The sequence below is a fragment of the Schistocerca serialis genome, chromosome 5 (assembly GCF_023864345.2).
Source record: "Schistocerca serialis cubense isolate TAMUIC-IGC-003099 chromosome 5, iqSchSeri2.2, whole genome shotgun sequence".
NCBI classification, from domain to species: domain Eukaryota; kingdom Metazoa; phylum Arthropoda; class Insecta; order Orthoptera; family Acrididae; genus Schistocerca; species Schistocerca serialis.
The window spans coordinates 120,112,904-120,140,819 of NC_064642.1; the positions used below are offsets into that span (position 1 = coordinate 120,112,904).

The window sequence follows — 27,916 nt, forward strand, 5'->3', positions numbered from 1 at the left end:
CAAAATGTGCAGACGATGAGGCCTAGTCTTACTGTGTACGTTGAATACCATGTCTTTAACATGACTAATTTGAGGTTATTTATGTGAACACCCGAAACTAGTTTCCAGATTTAATATCGTGTATTTTTACGTGCTAGAAAACTTACAAAAATTTTGAATGAAATACTTAAGATCTCTTTCCTCCATTTTCCGATAATGTCAGGTATTACTACTTTGTTTATGTGTTTACTAATTTATTTATGCGTTTGTAGAAAAAAGTAGTGACTTAACAGTGCAGTGCCCCTATTATGCTACCAGTCGCAGACGGTGAAATCGATAACTGTTATGAGGCAAAAAAACGCAACCAGTGTTACTCTAGCTCTGCGAAGACATTAATGAGACTCAAATTCTTGATTTCCAAACAGAATCCCTAAATCTTGCATGCTAGAAACAACCTGAGACTGTTGATCATTTTGTTTCCAGGTTGTGTTCATTGTCGTGTCCACGGGCCTGTTCTACGGCAACATTATCTCCATCACGGTACACAGCACGCTCTGCACTCTCATGATCTACGTGGCTGGCCACCTTCGCGTCCTCAACCTCATGGCCAGGAACTTGTGCAGCACCCAGCAGTACGATAAGACAACCGGCGATCACAAACAGTGCAACATGTGTGATGCAGAAGAGCGAATGAGGGAACATCTGAGGGAGTGTGTGCGCTACCACATCGACATTGAGAGGTACTTAGAAACGTGGTTTCGCGCTGTTGATTTCTCACCTATAGCATCTGACGCATAAACGTTACGAAACAAATTAGGGGCGTTATTTTAACATACCCATACATTTGTTGTGATCACGCTGACCGTGGGACAAGGCTATCCTTCTAATCCGAAATGTGTGCTTTATGTTGTTCAGCTGCTCACGGTCACACTGGAGTGGGATGGGGCATCATCGTACTGAAATCATGTCTTCTCGTGCAAAGCAGGAGGAGCTACTGCGAAAGTAGACCTCGGAAAAATACCAGGTGTCGCAATGAACTGAATGCAATCTTACTGGGCATCAGACGAGATTTCGGACTGGCTTTAGGACTTCCTTGCTTGATCTTCGTACATCCATAGTTGAAATGGAGGACAGTGGGACGTCAGCTGGTATAAATTTTTGTTTAAAATGGAGAAATTCCTCCAGTTGTATTTAAGGTGTCGATTTTATTTTGGCAACTAGTTTCAACGTTGTAACAACGTCATCTTCAGGCCCATACAATTGTTGACGTCAACTGCGTGCGGCTGGTACTAGAAGTCAGTGGTGAGATACGGATACTAACCACCTTCCACACGGAGCACGTCCGTATCTCACCACTGACTTCTAGTATCAGCCGCACGTAGTTGACGTCAACAAGTGTATGGGCCTGAAGATTATGTTGTTACAACGTTGAAACTAGTTGTCAAAATAAATTCGACACCTTAAATACAGCTGGAGGAATTTCTTCATTTTTGATATAAATTCCTTGCTTGAAGTCAACTCGTTGTTCTTAACTGTATGAAATTAACAGAAGTAAAGGTGATTTCGAGAGTGTTATATGGCTGTTACTGTTAGACAGCGGATAATGTAGGAAGTTCCATGAGGCAGTTGACCAATGTCTATGGAGAGGCTGCAACGCCAGAAGACAATGGCTAAATGGAGGATGACCTGTAGATGATAGATGATCGGTACAGATTCTAGCAATTGATTCTCAACGTAAATAAATGTTTCTTATTGCGCATAAATAGTCGAAGAGCTACCTTCTAGTTCTATTGAGTTATTTACGGGAACTTGCTGGAAACTGAAACGATGGTGAAATACATTGGAGTAACCGTCGTTGTGACCTAAAGTGGAATAACAATATAAAACTAATTACGTGACGAGTATATCCCAGGCCATGATTGATGGAAGAATGTTAAGGGGGTGTCACTCCAAGCAACAAGTGACTTCCTAATCACATGTTCAGCCGATTCTAGGATAACACTATTCAGCCTGGATCCTTAACTGGTTGGATTAATAGAAGAGACAAAGAAAATCTCAGGAAGAGTGACACGTTTGGTACGCGTGAGAGCGCTATGGACATGCTTAATGAATTACTGTAGCAGGTTCTGCAAGGCAGGTTTACTGTTGAAATTCCGGAGGCATATGTTCCAAGAAGAATCGAGCAACATACTGTTTCTTCCCACATACGTGTAGCAAAACTATAACGGTGAAATCACGGAAATCGAGGTCATGCGGGGGTTTATCGTCTGTCGTTCTTCCCACGCACCATTCGCTAATAGAAGGGGGAAAGGACAGGAGGATGATTCGTGGTACCAGAAGTACTCTCTGCCACACACCTTATGGTGGCTAGCAGAATATAGATGTACTGCATTAAAATGGAATGAGAGCAAAGAGGGTCGCCTTAGTTAATGTTGTAGAGTTCCAGTTGACAAGTTCATAGAAAACCAACGCTTGTCATTTGGGACGAGTGTGGTCTATAGATTTCCATCACTCAAGACATGGCTAATGTGAGTTAAAAACACCAACGCCGTTGGAAGTGGCTTCTGCAGTGAACCATACAAACTACAAGAAGTTCGATACAACAGTAGTGTACCGGTTAATCCAAAGACGAAACTGAAATTTAGGTTCAAAAGTAACTGACATCTTGTTGAGCATATATTGGCTGTTGCAGGGTGTGACTGCTACTGGAGTATCAAAACATTCAGGTGTCAACGCAGTTCTTTTGAATCTGTAATTTACGGCATATTGAAGCGTTCTTATTTATGACAATTTTCTAACACAATTCAGTATCATATCTTGAAATTATAGCGTGCAAACAATTTTTGCTCTAAAACTTTGGCCAGAACTACGACGTCTCGTAAGGTTGTATCTGTAGCGATAAATGACTTGCAATTTAACACCACCTACTTCGTGACCATTAATCCTGATGTTAAGTTTCTCACTGTTCTCATTTATGCTACCTCTCATTACTTGTGTCTTTCCTCTGTTTAGTCTCAATCTATATTGTATACTCATTAGACTGTTCATTCCATTCAGCAGATCCTGTAATTCTTCTTCAATTGTACTGAAAATAGCAATGTCATCTGTTGATACGAAATGTTCGTTAGGTTGAGGCCATATGTACTTGTTGTGCACGTGTCATTGTTTGCCTCCTCACCAGCACAGTGCTACCTGTTTGCAGGATGGTTCAGCAGCTGAGTAAGCTGGTGGGTCCCATACTACTGGGAGAGCTACTCGTTGACATGATCACCGTCAGCGCCAGCGCCTTCGTCACCACAGCCCTTGTGAGTAACAGGTACCAACCATTGTCACTTAACAGTAGGAGATACAACGAGCACAGCACAGAGAGTAGAAACGCTTGCCTTGTTGGAATTGTCACACTGTCGGCGATCCTCACCCAAGGTAGACTACACAGATACACCAGGAAATGGAAGAAAGTCTAAAACTCGTAATGTTGAAGTGAATCGCGAGATATAAATTGGTAAGATTTTTATATTTGTGATTATCACGAAATCTTAAAGGAACGAAAACCAATCCAGAGTCGTTAAAAATGGGGAAGCAACAATTATGACCATTATCAGTTAAAATTATTATAAAGGCCGATTACTGAAATTTTGAATAATCAGACTATTAGATTTACTGCCTATAAATGAAGGTTACATTCAGCACAAAGTTTACACGAACGCATCTACATCTTTACCCTGACGCTGGCAAAAGGGGAAGAAGGAAACAATTTCACGTCACTTTCTAGGTATATAAAGAAATTATAACCTTGTACAAGTACGATTAGTATTCTATAAGAGGTTTACAGAGGTTAATTTTTAAAATTTATGTGCTTTTAAAAAAACAGTTTTTTACTGTTCAGTTACTGTAACTGTTCGTAAACATCTTAATTGAAATGCTGTCAGAGCTACTACACGAAAGTCCATAAGCAGAAATATTGCTCTGCCGTTACACTAAAAGGTGTATTTACAATTCGGAAATTAAAAAAAAGAAACAAAAGCAAAATGAAAACCAGAAGAAACACATCTGAAACTTTTTTTTTTTTAAATATTTAGCCATTTCAAGTTCCCTTTTACTACACTTCAGTTCTCTTCGCCCGTTTATTCATCTGTAATGGTCAAATTTTCTTTGCAACGTCTAATATGGTATACTGCGGCTTCAATGTTGCATTCGTTTTCGTTTATTCAATAATCTCGAATAAGTTGTGTAGCATGCACTCTTAAGGTAGTCTATTGAGACAAAAATCACAGGCAGATAATATCGTGTATGTAGTCTTCCTGTGTACGGTACAATGTGCACGTGTTTAGAAGATGTTTGGAGTAGTTTGTGATAGTAAAATGTATGACGACAGTGGGAATCGTATATTAGGAGCTAGGTTTTGATGCAGTAATTCTTTAGCTGGCAGAACGATAGACTGCGTCTTTTCCTTCTACATTTATAACAGCTTCTGACTCTATCATTCGTATCTTACTTTCAGTTTTTTGTAGAAGTAATTGTTGGTTTCAAATATCATGCGTAATGTAACTACAAGATATAAACAGATGTATTTCATGAAGATGTATAGCATATCCCACAGAATGAAAAAAAAATAACGAGGCATTATAATGATTGTTCTGTGATTTGTATCTCCTCACACAAGTTGATCTATTCATTTCTATTGAATGCTGGTAGGATGAATATAAATAAATAATTGTGCCTTAGTGCTTTCTGCATTAAACAACACGTATTTACAATAGTATTTTACAATATATAATTGTTTGATACAGTCGTAAGAAATGTTTTAGATTTTGAAAAGGTTGTAAAGCCAGTTTCCCTACTTATGTTGTAATGTGCACGTATTTGTTATAGGTTTAGATACATTAATTTTTAACTAGTACGATGATAGAGTAGTTACAACACGTTATGTATTGTAAATCAAGATACGACTGTCGTTCGTCTGGAAGGATATTTGTTGAGGAGCTTAAAAATTCTCATACTGCTTCTTTATTATACCTTCCAACAGATGGCAGTACTACGTACTTCATCCAACTGACTCATTTCATTGTATAAAACAACATTTATCTTTCACTGCATGAGAAAACTTGATTTGCTAAAAATGGATTATATGCCTGATCTAGTTGTGGGTAAGTATAACTTCTCTGTGCACCTATTCATTAGAGAAGTAAATTTTCCCATATTCTCATATTAATATAGTCAAGGGTAAAGGGCTATTAGTATGCCTGATATAAAATCAGTGACTGTCTGCTCAAGCGCATCCTTCTAAAACGACGTTAGCTCTATGCATATAAAAATCAGATACAATGTTTTCTGCCATTTCTCTTTCGCTGTAAGATAAGTGCACATGTACTTATACCACATTTTAGCAACAAAAGAATACTATACAGATGTAAGTTCTAAAATATATATAATACGATCTTAATCACATTTATCATCATTCAGGGTACATGAATTTTCATTGTTTGTTGTGTCGGAATTGAGAACAAAAATTTATATTCCTGTTGAGATTAGAGCCCACACAGAGGCATACCGAGCATACCGACAATCCTTCTTTCCACGAACAATACGAGACTGGAATAGAAGGGAGAACCGATAGAGGTACTCAAGGTACCCTCTGCCATACACCGTCAGGTGGCTTGCGGAGTATGGATGTAGATGTAGAATACCCATATACATTCCTATACGCAAACATTTGATTTACAAGCTACATTTTTTGAACAGGATTACTCTTATTTCATTATAAGAAAATAAAATGAAGTTATGACAAATAAAGAACTGTGAAAAGTAAAGGGAGGGAACTGGAAAGTAAATCCAGAGGCACACTTGACTTCAGCTTTGACTGTTCAGCCAATATACTAGTGGCTTCATGGAATGACAACAGTATGGTGCCAGTTGCAAAAAAAAAAAAAAAAAAAAAAAAAAAAAAATATATATATATATATATATATATATATATATATATATATATATATATATATATATATAAATTCAGGTGATCCATTAATGCGATATCTACGTCGGCAGAAAACCAAGAGTCTTTTCCCATTACAGCAAGCTTGTGGGTAGAATTGAAAGAGCTGAACAAAATATTTCACTCTACAGAGCGTCTACCAGGCTCCCCCATTAATGCATATTTTGTCGATGTAGGCACAACACAAGGCAGCTACAGGAAGGGAGATTATAAAATGGAGCACATAGCATTTCATCGAAGAACCGTCACTTCAGTTCAGGAATCTCGAACTCCTCATTGTTAGAAAAAATCCACAACACAGTGTATTAAATGTACTGTAACCACTTCATGTTCCTTCTTTCATGCTGTTCCATACAAAATAGCAGAACAGCATTGATCTGACGCTTAAACAGTGACATTCTGTTAATGCATCTACATACTCCTGAAGTCCTTGAAAGGATAAGATATTTTTAAAAAAAATATGCAAATAAAAATGTATATGTGTTTGCACACGCAAATTTTATTACAATGGATTAATTAAGGTTTCCATTAAAATGCAAACAAGAAATAATTCAGCCTTATTATGGTAAATAATTAATCTGAATCTTTCGTTGGACCCAGAGATAACACTTTTTATTACAAGTCGTTTACCCATAGAGAACATCTTTGGAATGATTTCTACAATTTTTGACATCGTTTTTGTGACAGAAGCACATATTTCACTTCAGCCTGACCCTGTGTTTGCCTCGATTAACTTAGTACCGTATGTGTGAGTCGCATGGTTTCCTGGATTGTATGATTGTTATGCAGTTGCTTTTAGCTTTGAAACAGATACAAAATGTCGTAATCTGACACATGTCTGGCAATTGTCATTTTCCATGCACGGATTATGTGACGAATGTTTTATGGATATTTGGTGATTGTTTTTGTATGTGATCACTGTGTCTAATTATGATCTTTTCTATTCGGTATAGGCACGTGAAGGTGATCAGTTGCCTACCGAAACTGGTTGTTTGTAACAGAAATACAGGTCTAGTGCAAATCGTGACATTTTGGAAACAAATTACCTGGCGAACAGTAGACCAAATGATAAGTCCGGTTTGGTTAGCACTACAGTATCCCACAATTAGCGCCCAGACGCGTGGCTAATCAAAGGCATCTTAAAATGCAGCATCTGCGAAATTTAGTAAGTGTACTATATCAAAACAGACATTCTGTCCAAATGAAATATACTTTCATACCCAGAACCATCGCGGAACAGATACTAGAAACTGCAGCATAAACTTCTTCAAGATGCTCTTAAACAAGACAATCATCTTGCATTATGTGGGTGACCTAGATGTGCAAGATCATGATCTCTGGCGCAAGTTGTTTATACAGTCACGAAGCTATTCCACCTTCAACAGCACCAGGTAGTAGAGCGCAAACAATGTCGTCAATCCGTGCGCGACAGCGTCCGGTCCACTGTCTGCAGTACAGTTATATTAACGTTACATTACAGTTTCAACACTAACATCGGCACATGTCCTAAATTGGAACTCGCTACGACACCCTACCCATATCAAATTTCCACGAATAAATTGGTTAAAATTTTGAAAAATATCTGATGTTCGGCCCTGTACATGAATGTCAGAGTTGTCTGGTGCGAGGCAATTACACAGACACTTCCGAGGACCATTATAACCCCCCCCCCCCTTCACCTGATTTCTAATCCACTTTGTAGTGTTTTGCAATTTGTGTTACTTCTCATGTTTTCCTTTGCCAGTAATCTGTATTAATTTTTGAAAGGCTTAGAAAATGATGGCCTATGCCTCAAGCAACTGGAACCACGAAACATTCTGCATTTTTACTGGAATGTTTTTCCTAACAAAAGACACGATGGTTGGAATGGGTTATCCAAACACTTATGCTGAGCTGTGAAGATTTGCAACCGAATCCTGCAAGAGTTTCTACATTTGCGTCGTATACAACGTTGGATGTTGGAAGCTCTCCCTCAGCAATTCTAATTAAAATTAACATGTTTTTATAAACTTCTTGGTATCGGACTTTTATAGAAGATGACTTACAACAGACTACAACTGACACAAAAAATAAACTCTTAGTTAGCTTCTGTGACGTGTCTGAAACTATCGGCCACGCAATGTTAATTATAAACGTTGATAAGGGTCTCTACAATAATCTATTTAATTTATTTAACGTTCAACAGTAGAACACGTCTTGGTACATCACACTCATTCATGTTGATTCTTTTTCTTTCCGCTGTCGGTCTATTTCTCGCCTTTTTAGCCTGCATAAGAGAAGCACTGGGTGTAGTCTTCCTCCGGCTCGGGAACTGTTGCAATCCTTAAGACTTGCTCTTCCTCTAAACCATTTACTACTACATTCTTCACCACTGTGTTTATATTGTGACGCCTTTCCGTAGAATTCTGTTTTTACGCCAGATACCTGAGTTATTCTTCATTCACGCTTGCTGTTAACTCCATCTTGATCTTGGCGGTCTCCGTCTCACTGTTCTCGCTAACTATCGTTACTCTTTCTGCCTGTTGCCTCGTTTCGTATAGGGACTAAGTCTGCTCTGAGCTGGCTATAACTGTCGACGCAACTAGTCACAGCAGATTCTATTTACATAATACTTAATTCGCGTTCGCGACTCATTTCTGCACTTTTTATCGCTCATTCTTCGTATTTCTGATTCGTTCATTCCATTTAGTGATGAATTCTGCATGCTCAGTCTTTACTTCTCTCGTTTCGGATGCATTTTTTCTCTACCTTGTGCTTGAACTTCTTTCATTTCAACTACATTTTCCTCTGCTTTTTCTCAGATTATTTCATCTGCGTTTTTGTCCATCTTTTTCTGTATCTCAGTTGTATTTTCCTTTATCTCTTCCTTCATATACTTCAAACCTGACGTCTTCCAGCCATTGCGTGCTTAGTGTTTTCCTCCACCTTTCCCATTACTACTACTAAAAGAGTCTGTATTTCTAATCTCCCTTGCTCAACTGTACTTGCTCGTGTGGGTTCCCACCTTATCTTATTTCCTTCATTTTCTAAGCATTATTGCCATGGCCGTAAAATTGGGTTGGTACTGTTTTTCGCTTCTCTTACCTCGTCTATTAAATAAGAGTCTGTTGCACTTGTTCCTGAAATTTCCTAAATCTGCATCTGTCTTTTTGATTTCTGGTTCTAGCTTGTACAACTCAAAATCCTGTCAGATACTACTCTCAGCCTGTCCTTCCATGTCTTTTACTACTGTAGCCTTCTTGCACTAATTTTCATTTCCGTACGTATCATTAGTTTATTCAAAACGCTCGTGAAAAATAAACTTCAACTTCTACTTGACGGTTCCTACAGCAACAATGTGTCCTACCTTGTCTTTACACCTTTTCCGACAGTGGAATATTTTTCTGCTTCAGAACATAGCTCGCTACACTGTCATCAGTGGTGTGTCACGACTCCGATATCTTGCTCTTCTGTAATCCTTCTCCTTTCCTGCGAGTATTCGATATATTTCCCTTCCGTGATCGTCGAATACAAAGATTGTGTCGCAGCACGGTACACCACATGTAAGATCTCCCTTAGCAATTCTAATTGAAGTTAACATGGTCCTAAGGTTTGGCTATAATACCTTCAAGGGAGTGATTTACAACAGATTCCGAAAAAAAGGCTAACTATCTGTGACATGTCTGTAACTATGGGCCACACAGTGTTAATGATGAGTGAATGTAAAAGCTTTTGCAGTAAAAGTTTACGTCCATCTACTTTGTTTATCGAACATACAACAACAGAACACGCTTACCTACGTCCCATTCATTCAAGTCGATGGGATTCACAAATTCAAATACATTCACTTTTGAAGCCCACTGTCCGTTGACGTTATCTCTTTACAAATCTGGTAATAAGTCTATTACTAAACTCTTTCCACTTTAATTTCACCGATTCATATCCGCCGGCTTTTTCAATCCAACCCACAACTGACCTCGCGCGCTTGCTACAGCCTAGCATCGTCGGAGCAAACGACAAAGCCCTGTCCGCTGAAACAGCAAAGATTCTGATAGCCAAAGTTCACCAGCTAGCGTCTCCTGATAGCTAGTTCGCTCGTAAGTATCGATCACAGTACTCTTACAATGCTGAAACGACATTTCGGAGACAAGGACAGAAAGAAATTGCGTAATTACCAGCACATAGGTTCAACAGCAGAATAAGGGAATAACTGCCTATTAGAATGCTGCGAAGAAAATTTTCATATCACAATACAACTTTTAGCCTCCAAGAAGATTTATAACTCCAGAAGAAATTAAGAACTCAATAAAAAATCTAGTACCAACAAGACAGTAGGTTGGTAAGAATGAGTTTTGCTCGCAACTAGATTCCCTATTTTTTATGGAGACGCAACTACGCCACTGGTCATTAAAATTGCTACACGACGAAGATGACGTGCTACAGACGCGAAATTTAGCCGACAGGAAGAAGATGCTGTGATATGCAAATGATTAGCTTTTCAGAGCATTCACACAAGATTGGCGCCGGTGGCGACACCTACAACGTGCTGACATGAGGAAAGTTTCCAACCGATTTCTCATACACAAACAGCAGAATATGTAATCGGTGGGTTCAGGAGCGTAATACGGAACGCCAACGGTCTCGTATCACTATAAGTCGAGATGACAGGCATCTTATCCGCATGACTGTGACGGATCGTGCAGCCGGCCGCGGTGGTCGAGCGGTTCTAGGCGCTTTAGTCCGGAACAGCGCGACTGCTACGGTCGCAGGTTCGAATGCTGCCTCGGGCATGGATGTGTGTGATGTCCTTAGGTTAGTTAGGTTTAAGTAGTTCTAAGTTATAGGGGACTCATGACCTCAGATGTTAAGTCCCACAGTGCTCAGAGCCTTTTTTTTTTTTTTTTTTTTTTTGATCGTACAGCCACGTCTCGATCCCTGAGTCAACAGATGGGGACGTTTGCAAGACAACAACCATCTGCACGAACAGTTTGACCACGTTTGCAGCAGCATGGACTATCAGCTCGGAGACCTTGGCGGCGGTTACCCTTGACGCTGCAACACAGACAGGAGCGCCTGCGATGGTGCACTCAACGACGATCCTGGGTGCAAGAATGGCAAAACGTCATTTTTTCGTATGAATCCAGGTTCTTTTTACAGCATCATCATGGTCGCATCCGTGTTTGGCGACATCGCGGTGAACGCACATTGGAAGCGTGTATTTGTCATCGCCATACTGGCGTATCACCCGGCGTGATGGTATGGAGTGCCATTGGCTACACGTCTCGGTCACTTCTTGTTCGCAGCACTTTGGACAGTGAACGTCACATTTCAGATGTGTTATGACCCGTGGCTCTACCCTTCATTCAATCCCTGCGAAACCCTACATTTTAGCTGTATAATGCACGACCGCTTGTTGCAGGTCCTGTACGGGCCTTTCTGAATACAGAAAATGTTCGACTGCTGCCCTGGCCAGCACATTCTCCAGACCCCTCACCAATTGAAAACGTCTGGTCAAGGGTGGCCGAGCTTCTGGCCCGTCACAATACGCCAGTCACTACTCTTGATGAACTGTGATATCGTGTTGAAGCTGCATGGGCAGCTGTACCTGTACAAGCCATCCAAGCTCTGTTTGACTCAATGCCCAGGCGTATCAAGGCCGTTATTACGGCCGGAGGTGGTTGTTCTGGGTACTGATTTCTCAGGATCTAGCACCCAAATTGCGTGTAAATGTAATCACATGTCAGTTCTGGTATAATATATTTGTCCAATGAATACCCGTTTATCATCTGTATTTTTTCTTGGTGTAGCTGTTTTAATGGCCAGTAGAGTATTTACTGATTCTTCGTTTTTAATATTAGCCCTCTTACAAAAAGAGCTTCGATTTTATTATGCGAGGAAAGAAGATACTTTGTTATGAGGAACAGTGTAGTGGTGAAAGTTGGCCTTTTGCAGGCGCAACTATTATTTTAGCAATTACATTCGTCAGGGACATTTCTGCTATAGAACTTTTACTTTTGTTGCTAATAAAGAAAAGATTTACATTATATTAGAAAGGAGAAAGAGGCGACATAATTCGCTAAAGTCTTCCAGTGTGGTGGGAATCGACTTGGCCATAGAGATCTAGTTCGTAGACGTAATTTTTTTCGTCAGTAATTGGTAGGCAAGGGGAGGAGCAGTCGTGGCGTTAGCTCGCCGCTGCACCAGTGTCCCAGATTAAATTTTTCTTAGTGTCTCAGGGAGAGTGAGCATGTGACACTGTTGATAGTGATTCGTCCGTTAGATGCGGACGGTTGCACCGTTGGTGATATTTGATAGGAGCCGGCCATGTGTCGGTGCTAGAGTTACAATTTCCTTTTTCATTACCAGTGATACAAGCATTACACTGCCCAGTACAAACTTTCATCACTATCTCCTACATATTGACCAATTTCGCTTAAGAATCCTCGCAGACAAACCCTCAAAGAGGTGTAACCTAGAATGGTTTGTACCTGGAGCGTGAGTGCCACGAGTAAATAAAAAAAAACGTCAGTAACGATTTCATCTATAATAAATAAACTAGTATCTACTGACTGACTTATAGTAGCTGTAACGAGTGACGGCCGGTGCAGCAGAGCGGTTCTAGGCGCTACAGTCTGGGACCGCGCGACCGCTACGGTCGCAGGTTCGAATCCTGCCTCGGGTGTGGATGTGTGGGATGTCCTTAGGTTAGTTAGGTTTAAGTAGTTCTAAGTTATAGGGGACTGATGACCTCAGCAGTTAAGTCCTATAGTCCGCAGAGCCACTTGAACCATTTTGTAACCAGTAAAATAACGACGAATTGTTTTGCAGAAGGCGAATTCGGGGCTCCTGCTAAAGTATGGTTGGTATTTGTTCGTGGTAGCCGAGCAGATGTTCCTGGTCTGTTGGTGCGGTGACGAAGTCCTGGCAGAGGTATGTGGTATGCAGCAATGGATTTTTTTAAATTTTTTTTTATTTAATTATTATTTCTTCAGAGTACTTGAAATATACATCTACTCTCGCGATGGGTACACTCTTCTAATTACAACACCCTGTTTTGGGCTAACGTTTACAATCACAAACGGCATTTGCTTTCAAATTTTTATATGCATTAAAGTTTTCACTAATCTGATCAATGCATTGAGTTCTTGTATTTTAACCTTTTCCAGGAATATGATCTATCAGGTTTAACATGTATAGTTATTAGCAACAAAAAGACTGGAGGAAAGCGCAGCCAGAAATAAGCCGTTGAATAGAGAGTGGAATCAACGTAACAGTTTGTTTGGTTACTTGTAGAACATCCAGAGGATGAAACAGTACTTCGCTATTCCATGTAAATAGTAGTTTCAACATTACAGACCTAATACAACCCTCCTGACTTCGCTGTATTCCAGTCAAGTATGAATCTGTAACTGAACGAAGAAAGACTGGTTCTCAAGAAATGACGTGCTGTTACAGAAACATGGAGTTACATTAATTCACAATGTTACACATGCTATATGAAATCAAGAAAACGTATCAACTGTCTTAGTGCATACGTTCATTTACCTCTCAAAATATGTGAGCATTGAACTCATGGAAATGAATTAATTTTCACCCAGAATAGACATATGAACAAGCAGCAGCAGCAGCTGCTACCAACACTTCAGGTTGTATGCTCGGAACGAAATGGGTATGTCGGCTATCTTCCTATTGGGTAGGCGGGAGCTCGACTTCGACGATCATGCACCTGTGGCGTCGTGGTACGAAGTAGTGTGCAAAAAATTAATGAAAATACTCCCCTGGTTTCAGTAGTGTCACTGCATTGTCGCATCACTTAACATACTAAATACTTTCTTTCATCGCATCATAAATTTTTTGAGTCCCTTCCTCTGCGGACTTATATATAAACATATTTGCTTCTACTACTGTAGTCGGTCGTCGATTTGCATTTTTCTTGTCTGTATTGAAGAGTTCACTATACTGTTCATAATAGTTTACCCAGATTTATATTTACTTTTTCATTACTAGATATATTCTTTGTCACCCCTATCAGATCTTGTGTAGACAACCGCGTACTCACCCGCCAGAGTATTGTTCTTTAAGCCATTGCACTCCCACTAAATCCTTTTCCTTCCAACTTGTTGTGGCATATCGAGTATCGTGTTGGGCAATTTCGGCAAGGCAACAAAATTAGTAACTTATTATTAATGTAACATGAGGTAGTATTTAATCACTGCTTTTCCCGGCTAATGAACGTTATTTTGTTAAAGAAATCTCCACCTCGTTAAGTGTAGCAATGTTGTCTGTCAAGCAGTGTAAATGGCACTAAGTTCATTTATATAAATAATCATATGTATGACCAGCAAACAAACTAAATGTATGATAAGTAATCTGAACTAAACAAGAGTAATGATTTTCAGTAATTTCAGCGCTGTTGCATAGTAGTCTCTTTACTAGTTGCATATCGTCTATCGAATTTAACGCTACTGTTATTCGAGGTGGCAACACTTCTCTTTAAGCAAAATGAACAGTTTTCTTACACGATACTACACGCACACAACACTAATGTATTTTTTCCTGTCACAATATTTCATAAAAGTTGTTATGAAATATTGGGGCTTCATACATCGAATTTGTTACCTCTGAGTTGGTTCTGGGCCACTAATGCACAATTATTATCGCAATAATGACCAACAACATTTATTTCTGTTTAAAAATTCAATTTAAAACTGCCCCTGCAATATTTCACTAAGATGGCGGCTAACATAAGACGATCACTTATCGATTCTCCTTCAGGCACTGTTTTTCTACTAACAAATAATATGTATTAAATCTTTTTTGAACTTTCACTATATACATTTACATCTGAAAATATTTCTCAATGTTAATCCCTTATTATTCAACATTTACCAATAAATCGCGCTATAGATCAATAACGCTAATGGCTGCGCTCCACTGTAGCTGACCAGAAAAAACTTAACATTTATGTAGGACGAGAATCATAAATAAACTTCAAACATAGAAGATTCATTTCAATGACACAGAAACTCTATTTTTCAAATACTAATTAACAACGTAATACAGCTTTTTACAGACCTCAATGTTACGAGACATCAATCACATCCGATCAGTACAACAGTTCGAACAAGAAGAAGGATTATTCTAGAAGAATATTCTAGAAGAATCATAGATAACAAAAGATTGAGATTTATTTATCTTTTTCCAGGGGTGTTGTCTGAGATATGATTATTTATCATTTTATTATCGATGAAGTTCTTTTTATTAATATCACGAGAATGTTCATCCGCACTCAACACACAGCGCTGTCGCGAATATGATTCTGAATAAAATATAGGCGTGGAATCTATCTCTTAGATATTTTTTTGATAATTCCTTTTTGCAGAATAGTCCCCAGGGATCCGAATTGGGGGGGGGGGGGGGGAAGGGCATTTTACCTTCAGAATTGTTTAGGTGTGTAAGCCACGCAGGAAGGTCGGTGATGACAAGAAGAATGGGGTACAATTATTTATTTCGAGTGAAATGCCGAAGGCAGTATATCTCGGTTGGTAAACTGAACTTGGATAGAACCGCAACAAATGGTTCAAATGGCTCTGAGCACTATGGGACTTAACTGCTGAGGTCATCAGTCCCCTAGAACTTAGAGCTACTTAAAACCTAACTAACCCAAGGACTTCACACTCATCCATGCCCGAGGCAGGATTCGAACCTGCGACCGTAGCGGTCGCGCAGTTCCAGACTGTAGGGCCTAGAATCGCTCGGCCACTCTGGGCGGCAGAACCGCAACAGGTTACTCAAATTCACACTATTTGTTTCCACTTACCGAAAGAATTGCTGTGCTGTAACCTAATTACTACTACATTGAAACGTTAATTATTTCGTTTCTAAACTAGAAACAAAGGGATGAAAAGCCAGGGAGCGTGGGATTGAGGGGTGTGGAAGGTGTTACTGGTTTTTTTTTTTTTTTATAAAAGACCAAATCTAAACATTGCACATGATTATATGAGCGACTTCACCTTGGCTGCTCACAACAGCTTGATTTCAAAGCACACTTTACCATATCTGGCCCCGAAGACAAGAAATAACAGTACAGCTTTAAGTCTGTCTGCCCCCGGTAGCTGGGTGGTCAGCGCGACAGACTGTCAATCCTAAGGGCCCGGGTTCGATTCCCGGCTGGGTCGGCGATTTTCTCCGCTCAGGGACTGGGTGTTGCGTTGTCGTAAGCGTCATCATTTCATCCCCATCTACGCGCAAGTCGCCGAAGTGGCGTCAAACCGAAAGACTTACACCCGGCGAACATAACAAAACATAGACATGCATACTATTAAAGGTATATTGAATCATTGAAGGTGATGACAAAACTGAATACAAATATCAATGTAAAAAGAAAGACAGCCATGCAGATATTTAAATTTAGCTCGCATTTGTAAGCAATCACCAAATTGTTTGAAATAATAGGTACGTAAAAACTTTACTCTTTTACACAACTTTGTTGGAGGCAAAAAATCAATGCCGCCTACTAACTTAGGTGATATCACCAGTATTTCATCTTCCACGTTATGTTTGCAGAGCGAGCGCCTGCAGGTGTCTGTGTACAGCTGCGACTGGACTGGGGGATCTCCTCGTTTCCTCAGGGAGCTGCGGATCGTCCTGAGCCGCACGGGGCGTCCCCTACTGCTCACCGCCAGCAAGTTCTACACCATCACCAGGGAGACGTTCCTACTGGTCAGTCTCATAGAATAACGGTCATAAGTAGGCTGACTGAGGAAGGACCTAACTTCAAAACTATGTAGTAATTTATAGGGTTGATATAAAGATTTCTGGGGCGTGGGGGAGGGGGGGAGGAGTGGGTTAAATTCTACAGAAGGTACACTGAATACCTTTCACGTAGCACTGTAGTACGTACTCAGGAAACCAGAAATGCTCAGTGGTAAGAATATGAATCTTCTGCGGAGCAAAACATGGTCTTTTCATACTGTGATTTCTTGAAATGGAAATTACTGTTGCATAATGGTCAGATCACGCTACCTGTGGTTCCTCAGAGTGGCCCAAAGTTTGCTCTTGGCACGAAAACATTACTGTAAAAGGACGATGGCACTGTTCAGTATGAGCAAGATGCGTAAACCTTTCTGGTGTCACTGTTGAACAGAACTGACGTAGGTTTTATGAAGATCCAAAAGTCAGATTGCGATGCTTCAGGTAAAATGTGAATTGAAACAACCGCCATCAAATATTTCAGTTTGTGCTCACTTCATTTCCAATAATCTGACTATCGGATCAGTGGTTTCTGAGAAACATCAAGTTCTTCCTTAATATTTTCGGACTTAAATGTTGGGTAGAATTAATCAGAAAGAGCTGACGCTGTCCAGTGTTACATAATAAATCTACACACTTATTTAGCAATTCACTGTACAGTGGTGGATATAACCTTGTGCTACTAGCCGTTCCTTTATTCCTTTTCCTTTTACTGGTTAGCCGTGCAAATGGAAAGAGAAGGAAACGACTGCCACTGTGCACATCTTGAACATTTGAGTCATCAGTCTTGTGACTGCTTTTATGCGGCCTGCCGCTCATACCTCTCCTCTGCAACGTATTCATGTCAGAGTAGCACTTGCAACATACGTCCTCAATTATTCGCTGGATGCATTCCAATCTCTGTCTTCCTCTACAGTTTTTGTCCTCTTCAGCTCCCTCTAGTGCGATGGAGGTCATTTCTGAGTGTCTTAACCGATCCCTGACATCCCGTCCATTCTCCTTGTCAGTGTTTTCCATACATTCCTTTCCTCGAAGATTCTATGCAGAACCTGCTCATTCTTTACCTTATCAGTCTACGTAACTGCTCGTTATCGAGTCTAAATGGTGTTAAGGTTTCATCTGCAAACGTCACAGGATTCGACAACCCATATTATTATCTCCACGAGACGATTATTCTGTAGTAGTAAACGTCTCATGAAGCATAACTGCAAAAATACAGGAAGCTGGTTTCCTTCAAGAGATCATACTGTTATTGGCGAGTAGAAATCGGCAACCAATGCGCTGTTACGCGGACATACTGATCATCAAGTGACTGCGTTGCTACCCTCAGCCGACAGCTGGTCAGTCACTTCATCTGTCTCACACTGCTCTTTGGGCATCTCCTACGATGAGTAATACTGCTGCTTTCGTATCTCAATCATCAATTAATGCTGCTATTCTGAAGTAGTCGAAATGCAAACACACTCGACCTGAAATACTTGAGCTTCTCCTGAGCTCAACGCAGATATCGTCTGCTGTTCTGTAAGCAAGTAATTGCATTAAACATTACTGTCCTCCACTACATATAGAAGGGGTATGCTTGCTATATTTCATATGCGCCTAATTCCACAATACTGTGGACCAGTTTTGAATCATTAACAACCCTAAGCGAAAGAAAAGTGTGTACGGTACCACAATAATTCTACACATTCAAATCATTTCGTGTATTCCATGTTCTCTTCATGTCCTTGCTCTCTTAGAAAATTCACGTCGAAGTCACTTGTTTCTATTCAAAATCTGAGCGTCTTTGCTCAACGCTATTCGAAAGAATATTATACTTTCACTTCATCCACGTTCTTTGCACAATTCGAATCATTCAGTTTTTAAGATATTGTTACCTTGTTGATTACCGCAAATATTATCATATTTATATATTATTGCCATACTGTCAGCTCTTTAGTATCATTATTGTAGTTCCAAGAGAATTAGATCATAGATACCGTTACTTACACTTAGGTTACTGTGAAGTAATATGTGATACACTGCCGATGAAATATTCTTACAATTTTCAAATGGAATGGATTCATTGACGTCATTTCGCAAGAAAATAAACAAATCCGTTATTTATGGAATACATTGGTACACCCTAAGCATCATTCCCTTCTAATGTTATTCGTACATGGAGTTTTTGTCTGTTCCATATTAGGAGGATAGCTGGTATGTAATTCTGTGACGTTAACATTTCTGATAGAAAATATCTAACTTTGACGACATACCTATGACATGACGACCAAAATTTCCTGAAATACATTCTAATACTAATTAATAGGTCTTTATATGTACCACTTGTTCCGTAATCTCATTTTACTATCGCAGAAGAAGAATTTTTTGCTCACCAAATGCCCCAAATCGTTTCTCGCATATCCTTGGTAAACTTAGTATTAATCATTATCAGTCGTCCCATTTTGCCCTTAAGGTACTTTGTTTATCACAGACATCATTAATTGTATTTCATACTTTACTGATCTGCATAGTAACAAGAAGTGTGGATTAGTGGTTAAGTAAATAAGTGTCCAGAGTACGATTCCACAGGTTTAGGGTCTAATACTTCAAACCAATGAATTATTTTCTGGCGATTTTCATTCCTGGCTTCTTTCACACCTGGAAATACTTTTTATGTCTGAAAAAGCCAATTTACATGGTAGTTTGTTCTTCACTTGAAATGTAGGTCCTCTTATAACTGAATGGGTAAGTCAGTTCAAAGGTTAGAGAAAAACAACAGCAATTCATCTCCAATACGACAGTGCACTGTAGTATTAAAACCAAACAGCTTGAGTTAAATTTTATGTCTGTGTATTGTTGTTAAAGAAAAAATTTAGACTCGAACATAGTAGTATTGTAACGGAAAGTAATCAACTGGAAAACAAAGAAAACTATTGACACTGAAATAAAATTCGAATTACTTTTCTTTTAGTCATAAAATTTAATTTTAGTTTTTAATTCAGCCAGTTACTAACCAGTTCTACAAGACAAATAATAAAAAGCATGTTTAAAAAATGAATATTTCTAGTTATCACAACACAGACACGAGTGATCCCACTACTTACATGATATCAAAGTTATAATAACAGTTTTCTGACATTTTTCATGTACTAACCTTCCAGCTAGTCAGTGAATTCGGATGACAGAATGTGAAGCAAGAGTCTGTAGTTAATTCTAATTCCCCAAGCTCTAGCAGCTTGTCTAATGCTACTCTTTGAGATGGTTCCTTATCATCCTTGAAGGACAGATTTTGAGATTAAAATTAGAAAATGCTGAACACCGACTGTATCTTTTTTAAACTGAAGTTAATGAACCATATTTTTCTTTTACAGCTAATAAATGCATCTTATTCATACTTTGCATTACTGAATCAGCTGAATTCAGATTGATCAACATACAGGAACAGCCACTGGACAATATTTGTAAAAGTAATTTTTGTAAAATTGTAGCAATTATCAGTAAATGAGAACGTTTATAAAACTACAGTTGCATGCATGAATTTAATTCGTTTTCCAGTTTCCTGCTCACAGTATTCTGATAAACAATAAATCAGATTCTCACGATACAAGACTTAAATTATGAGGAAGGGAATATGACACATAAATGTTTTGAAGTCCTTGCAACACACTGTCTTCTAGTTTAGGTTGTTCAAGTGCTGCTATAATAAGTTGCAGGAAATGACTGAGAACATCAGCAACAGATAAATCAGATTATACAAAAGAAACATAAAAAAAACACGATAAATAAAATTCAGCTATGTTATCCATATACCTAGAGGAGTTGTTCCCAAGGTTTCTGAGGCCCTTACTCCTTAGTGAAGTCAGATATTAGCTATTCCCTCCCTCCCCCACACCTTCGACACCACCATCATCAACATTAGAAAGAAAAACATTTTTTCAACGCTTTCATTCTTAAAATAACGAAACGTAAGTATTATTTACTTTTTGTAGGTGTTTCAATAAAGCACTAACACACGAGCAGAGGAAACAATGGTGACAGCATATTGGCTCCACCACGATGATTACCTGCAACTCCCTTTCAGTAAAGAAAGCTAAGAATCCACATGGAGGATAGACAATTGTGACAAAACATGCTTCCTCTTGCCATTCTCTCCCTAGCACCATTTGTTTCAAACAAACCCTGTACCCCCACGTAAAAGCAACTAAATTAAAATCTCTTCAAAATACTTAGGGTTACTGTTAGTAAATCACTTGATTGCTGTACTTCTTACTTCTCAAAACTCAGAAATTGAAAGACTTCAGGTTGTGAATGCTTCGTGTGTTATCACTGCAACTACTACTACTACTACTACTACTACTCATAATAATAATAATAATAATAATAATAATACAGTGTAGGTCCAACAAGGGGATAACAGCCCTGCCACTGTTACTATTGTGTTGTGTAATTAATTAGTTCGTTTATTGTTGTGAAGTGAATACGGAGCAATATATAGTCAATTATGGGTACTTCCTACAGATTGGAGAAGGCACTTTTAAAAAATGGTTCAAATGGCTCTAAGCACTATGGGACTTAACATCTGAGGACATCAGTCCCCTAGATTTAGAACAACTTAAACCTAACTAACCGAAGGACATCACACACACCCATGCCTGAGGCTGGATTCGAACCTGCGACCATAGCAGCAGCGCGGTTCCGAACTGAAGCGCCTAGAACCGCTCGGCCACAGCGGCAGGCCCAGGCACTTTCACTAGGTATTTCAGTATATGTGATGTGACTCAATTTTACTGGCATAGATGCACGGTACAACGTGCAGAGTAAGTGGGTAGTGGGTGGAATATGTGCTTGATACAGAAATGTAATTATTGGTAACATACACAATCAGTATTATGGTGTTATGAAATATTGATAATAGTAATGATCTTGTAAAAATAATGTTGTCTCTTGACCGAAATGCCACTGAACCCTTTTGTTTGTACCCTTCAAAGCATCACATGTTACCCATGAAGGTGGAATTGCCCCCAGTTAGGAAGTACTGCGTTACACATTCACCAGCTCTACTTTCCATTCCTGAATCCTTTTTCTGGAGTAATACTGCCCTCTGGTCCAAGTTACATCAAAATTCAGAGTTGCAACCATTTCAAACTTGTCACTTTTGTTTGGTATTATCTAGTTACATGGTTACCAGGGAAAATTGGTGTTCATGCTGATAATTTATTTGAACTGCTTCCAATATTTAACAGTGGCAGAGCAAAGGGTACCAAGCTACAAACACTACTTGCTGTAGAATACGATGGTTAACTTTGTGTTACTTAATGCTTGACTGACAATGTAGATATTGCAAACGTTTTAGGATATTGCTGAAACATCAGAGTGTTCCTTTGGAATATGTAGTCATCGTATTCATGTAATTGTATCTCTTAACAGTGAGATCACCAGGAAAACACACAGCGGCTATACATTGAAAATGTTATATTTCATAGTCTTTTATAAATTTACAAACTAGGACTTGAGCATTCTTATTTCACATTAGTTAATCACTTTAATTAGTTAAGTTGAAGGAGAGTTATCGAGCATTAAAATAACTAATGCCAATCATATAATTGCATACCAATACCCAGTTCACGTGGACTAGTGTAAAACACCTACTATGACGAGATAAAAGTGCCTAATGTACTTACAGTTGTTGGTGTCCAGAGGGTACAATAGGTGTGCTGACGAATTGATCTCGTGTGTGGATGACTTATGTCCACCATCTCTGTGTCACCAAGTGGGTTCTTACAGACTTGCACGCCCGCCAAGACAGTGGTGGTGTCTGTGGGAGCGGCTATGGAAGTGAGTCGGTATTATAGCTACAAGTTCTCCACCCACCTTGGAAGTCATCTCTCTTTTTTTGCTGGGTACTGTAGTAACTTAAATTATTACTTACTGAAATTATAAATACTTTTATGTAATTAGATATGTTGCCATGTGCCCAGAATCAGCGCAGATCTCATACCAAGATGGCAGATTCAAATTGTAGCTCTTATTAACTGTAACGTAAACAATACAAAAATACATGTTGAGTTATACCTTTTCATTTGTTAATCCAGATATTTGTTCTCCCTTAATGAACATGTCATTCTTTGTAGACAAGCTGCTACACATTTAACTCACATCCAAGGACAACCATGCATGCAAGTTATAGCACTACCGTCTGCTACTGTTATACCATAACCTTAAAGTGGGAAGCAGATCGTAAAATGGAACTATTTCGTTAGTGTAATTATGGTATAAAGCAACATATCAGTGTTACCCTCTGAGAGGAATTTTTTTAGTGTTGACCGTGAAATACCTAACGGAGGTAGCTTATCGGAAGTTAAAGTCAGAATTACGTAAGTATTTAAACAGTAACAAACAATAGAGAATGATCGACATTCTTGTTCAAGAAAATAGGTATGAGTAACTTTAACATGCAAACACAACCTATACTTTGCCACACGCGAGTTCAATGAACTCTGGCACCTGAATACAGTATGTTCACGTTAAGGATGGAGCTACCAGATCAGAACAAACTATTTGTATAAATATAACAGATAACAAAACGCACTATTACCTTGAGGACTTAGTCAAACAGAATGGTCTCAGTAACGTTACTATTAATATTCGCTGTAGAATCGTAAATTGGACATAGGTTTAATATTACTTTTCAAACAAATTCCTATCTGACATGAAATATGGATATGGTTCACAGCAAATTTATTTACTGTGCATAGATTATGTCTTTCACTACTAAACACCTTTCTACTTAAAATGAAAATTAAATGGAATTCACTAACAGATTACTTCTCACTGTCTTTTGAATAAAGAAATTACTGTTTTCATAGATAGTTGTCTTTCTATTAATCGTTATGTAGCATGAGCACATTAGACAAACTGTGGATCCTGTTATGACATTAATATGCACTTTTAATACACAAGAGGAACCCAATATTGCACAGAATTCGACTTGAATAGCAAGAGTAATTGAAACTTTCTATAATTAAGTATTTTTGTGCATTTGAACTACTTTCAATGGAGGGGGAGCCTTAATCTTGAGCACTGTAGCAGAGCAAACTAAACACACTTTCATTACATCAGTGAAACAAGCGCTTAGCAAGCATGAACATATAACTCTCAACAGTTGCAGTTCTGGACTTTTACTGCACTGAAATTCAAAATTGAGATATTTGTAAGATCCTTTCAACAAACTATATTAAATTTAGCACACTCTATTGCCATATTAATTTTAATATGCTTTCCATAGAGGACACTCGGTAATCACTTAGTTCAAATAGAGAGGAACCTGAGAGGTGTTATGATAAGGAAAAAATCAAGGTAGGTACATAAATTCATTTATAAAGTAAGATGGCAAGAACTATGCACCTTACATGAAGTCGTTAAAGATCTCCTAACTCACATTGAGCGAACAGTAGGGCTGAACAAAAATGACTGACAAGGCACAATGCATCTTGTAGAGGGTGTAGTATGGACATATTGGAATAATTAATGTCAGCTGATGGTTTTAAAGTAATTCACACGACCTGAAAACTTTGTGGAAACGCGTTGATTTATTGGGGCTAGTTTACCCCAGGGAAGTATTCGAGTTGACCACCGTGGCCAGTGGGGGAGCGGCGAAGGGAAGTGACAATAGGCAGCTTAGGGCAGCTCAAACTCTTGAGAAAGCAGTAACGGTGCGCGGCCTCCAGCCGCCTTCAGATGAGTGACAGTGAGGGGGTGGTTGACCCTGACTCCATGCTGGTGTACCAGGAAACAGACGGAGAACTTGTACGCCTGTTGATAAATGTCCGTCGTCCCGTTTCCTGTGAAACATGCTAGAAAGCCGCGCAAAGCTACAGTGGAGCGGTCAACAGAGGTCAAAATATGCATGTTTGTGACTATAGCAACTTCACGCTGAATTCACAGCCCACAGAGTCTGTAGTAAATCAAGTGAAGAGCGACAGAATGAAATACGCCAGCCTCTGATGGGAACGTAGGACCAAGGAATTTTAAGTACTCTTCTGGGAATCAGAATTCCGGAAAACTTGGTGTTTGTGAAGACGTTAACCTTGATAGGTGGCCTGGGGGGAGCTAAATAGAAGAAGTTGAGATGAAGGGAAATTTTGTGGGAATTTTTTCACTTCCCAGAGCAGGCATTGGTCGGTGCTGGGAAGCGACGCATAATTAACGTGACTTGCGCTGCAATTGGCGTAAGTGATTTTGCTGGAGGGGAAACAGAGGCGAAGAGCAGACTGGCAGAAGTCTCGGTAGTGGTCTTCCGTTCCCAGCTTGCCTAGAGTGCGGACATGGCATTCTTTACTCAGCTTGCCTGAGAAAGAGTGAGCATCTCTGCAGTTTAGGACTTAGCAGATGGAACGATTGAGCTTGGAGATAGAAAGTTTTGGTTCAGCTATGTACTGAGCAAGATAGCTAGGAGTGAATAGACGAGTACAGCCTTGCAGCACCACAAGGTCAGCCGACATCCACACAATGACACTCCGCCACGCATTCGGTGATATTATGCCCGCTCCAGCCACTGATTAATTTGTTGGATCACGTCAGCAAAGTTTCCACGAGGGTTTCATGGGCCGTGTATTGTTGAATTCTTCTTGCACTTCACATTATGCCTGGGTCAATCGATAGGAATTAGTTTTGTTATCGTGCTTTACTCCACGCAAACGCAATTTATTACCACTGCCTGTTAGGAGGGTTGTGTAATGTGATGATTGAAGGTCGTGAGTTAAAATAAATCTGTGCTAATTGACTGCATCTGTTTTCAATCAAGTAGTTGTAATCGCAAGTCACTTTCTGAATTAATTTTATGTTCACATTTGCATCTGGTGTTCAACAGCTGAATATAACATCAATGTGCAGCCCTTTTTAATTAAAAAGGGATGAATTCTGAACCAATTAATGTCAACACTGCCACCGGAGTTCAATCAGGAGTCACAGGGCCATATTACTTTTATGCGTTATTCGATATTGCGGGAGTTTTGCACACTCTGTTGATCTGTTAGTCAATTAGTTGGGGTGAATACACGCCAAAACCAGCTAAGTGATGTGTGGGGTGTTACAATAAATTACCTTAGATTTGAGTACACTGTAACATCCTATGAGCTGATCCTTCACTGTACATTACTGTAATGTTTCATTACAGTGATTGCGCAATGTGGTGGCAATTGCATGTTGGTAGGTGGATTTGCAGGTAGAGTTGCTGGACTCTGTCATTTCTTGGTGGCGATGATAGATACCAATTCCAGAATAGTTCCAGCTATTTATCCATCCATCTGAGGCATTGGAAAGCGTCAGGAAAAGCCTCTGTCGGAAACAGCACAATACACAACTTTCACATGAGCAGTTGATAATTTAGTAGCTCGTCCCCGACTGACTCTTGGTTCCACCTTTCCTACCTAAGCCAACCACAATTTGCGTGTGCTACAATTTGTTTTACATACAAAATAACTAAGAACCCTAAGTGAAGGTCATCAGTTTACATAACAGCAACAAAGATTTTAAATAAAATTGACCATTTGCATATATTGGTAGTTCTACACAAAATTATTTAAATAAAATTATTTAATTTTAAAGACAACCAAAGAGATTATACGAGGAAGACAAAACATATAATTTGCTCATATTGTACTTATTACAAGGATTACATTTCCTACCCTCTAAAAGACACAAAGTTTTTATCAGAAAAGAATAAACACTTTCATGGTATCGATTCAATCCAACAACATTTACAGAAACTCAACGATATAACACTAAACAAAACAAAAGCCAAAATAAATCAGTACAGCATTAGAGCTATGGTGTTACAAAGTCTGTACCATGGCTAAAACATGAGAGACAGATTGAAATGAGGTGTGATGAAAGCAGAGTTTGTATCTCTTTGCTAGCGCCATATTGACTGTTGGTTTTGGACCCTGTTAGACATAGCCTGTTCATATTAATGTTCGAGTCAAAGAGGATACTACACTACCTCATAATTTTTTTTCACAGAAACATTAAAAAATTTACTCAACAAATCGTTGCACAAACTTCACTGTTCATCAGTTACATGGATCGGTGTTTCACACAGTCATACCACTAAAACAAAACTATATCATTAAGTTTATGAGTCCTCTAAACGGTAAGTTTGTCATTAAATCACCAAAACTAAGTAGTCTCGTAGTTCAATAGGTTGGGATCTATGACAAAGGTTTAGAAAACTCCCTACTGGCCATAGCATCAAAGTTAATGTTTACAATAAGTACACCCACTACAGAACTCTTTCAGTAGTTTAATACAACATTGAAAGAGTTTTTAGTTCTGAGATGGTTTGAGCTATACACAGTCGATGCCAACAGTTCGCTTAGCGAACAATTATGCTAATTAGGGTTCATGCATCTCTATTTCCTTCCAACCAATGCGCTCTAGAATGATTTGTCTTTCAGATTAAGAGTGGGATAGGCACATCTCGGCATTATCCCAAGGCCTCTAAGAAAATCCATTTATACTTCGAGCAAATGCTCTTCCATCCTGCATCTGCATCTACATCTACATCTGTATTTATACTCCGCAAGCCACCCAACGGTGTGTGGCGGAGGGCACTTTACGTGCCACTGTCATTACCTCCCTTTCCTGTTCCAGTCGCGTATGGTTCGCGGGAAGAATGACTGTCGGAAAGCCTCCGTGAGCTCTCGAATCTCTCTGATTTTACATTCGTGATCTCCTCGGGAGGTATAAGTAGGGGGAAGCAATATATTCAATACCTCATTCAGAAACGCACCCTCTCGAAACCTAGATAGCAAGCTACATCGCGATGCAGAGCGCCTCTCTTGCAGAGTCTGGCACTTGAGTTTGCTAAACATTTCCGTAACGCTATCACGCTTACCAAATAACTCTGTGACGAAACGCGCCGCTCTTCTTTGGATCTTCTCTATCTCCTCTGTCAACCTGACCTGGTACGGATCCCACACTGATGAGCAATACTCAAGTACAGGTCGAACGAATGTTTTGTAAGCCTCCTCCTTTGTTGGTGGACTACATTTTCTAAGGACTCTCCCAATGAATCTCAACCTGGCACCCGCCATACCAACAATTAATTTTATGTGATCATTCCACTTCAGATCGTTCCGTACGCATACTCCCAGATATTTTACAGAAGTAACCGCTACCAGTGTTTGTTCCGCTATCATATAATCATACAATAAGGGTCCTTCTTTCTATGTA

General features: G+C 39.3%; 1 protein-coding gene across 1 annotated transcript in view; it reads left to right on the plus strand.

The window, feature by feature from the left end:
* Positions 1 to 27,916, plus strand: part of LOC126481780 (uncharacterized) — a 61,738-nt gene that overhangs the window by 32,983 nt on the left and 839 nt on the right. Inside the window, exons 4-6 of the mRNA XM_050105735.1 lie at positions 463 to 719; positions 3,182 to 3,284; positions 16,517 to 16,672. Coding sequence (XP_049961692.1) covers positions 463 to 719; positions 3,182 to 3,284; positions 16,517 to 16,672 — 516 coding nt within the window. The remainder of the gene's footprint in view (positions 1 to 462; positions 720 to 3,181; positions 3,285 to 16,516; positions 16,673 to 27,916) is intronic.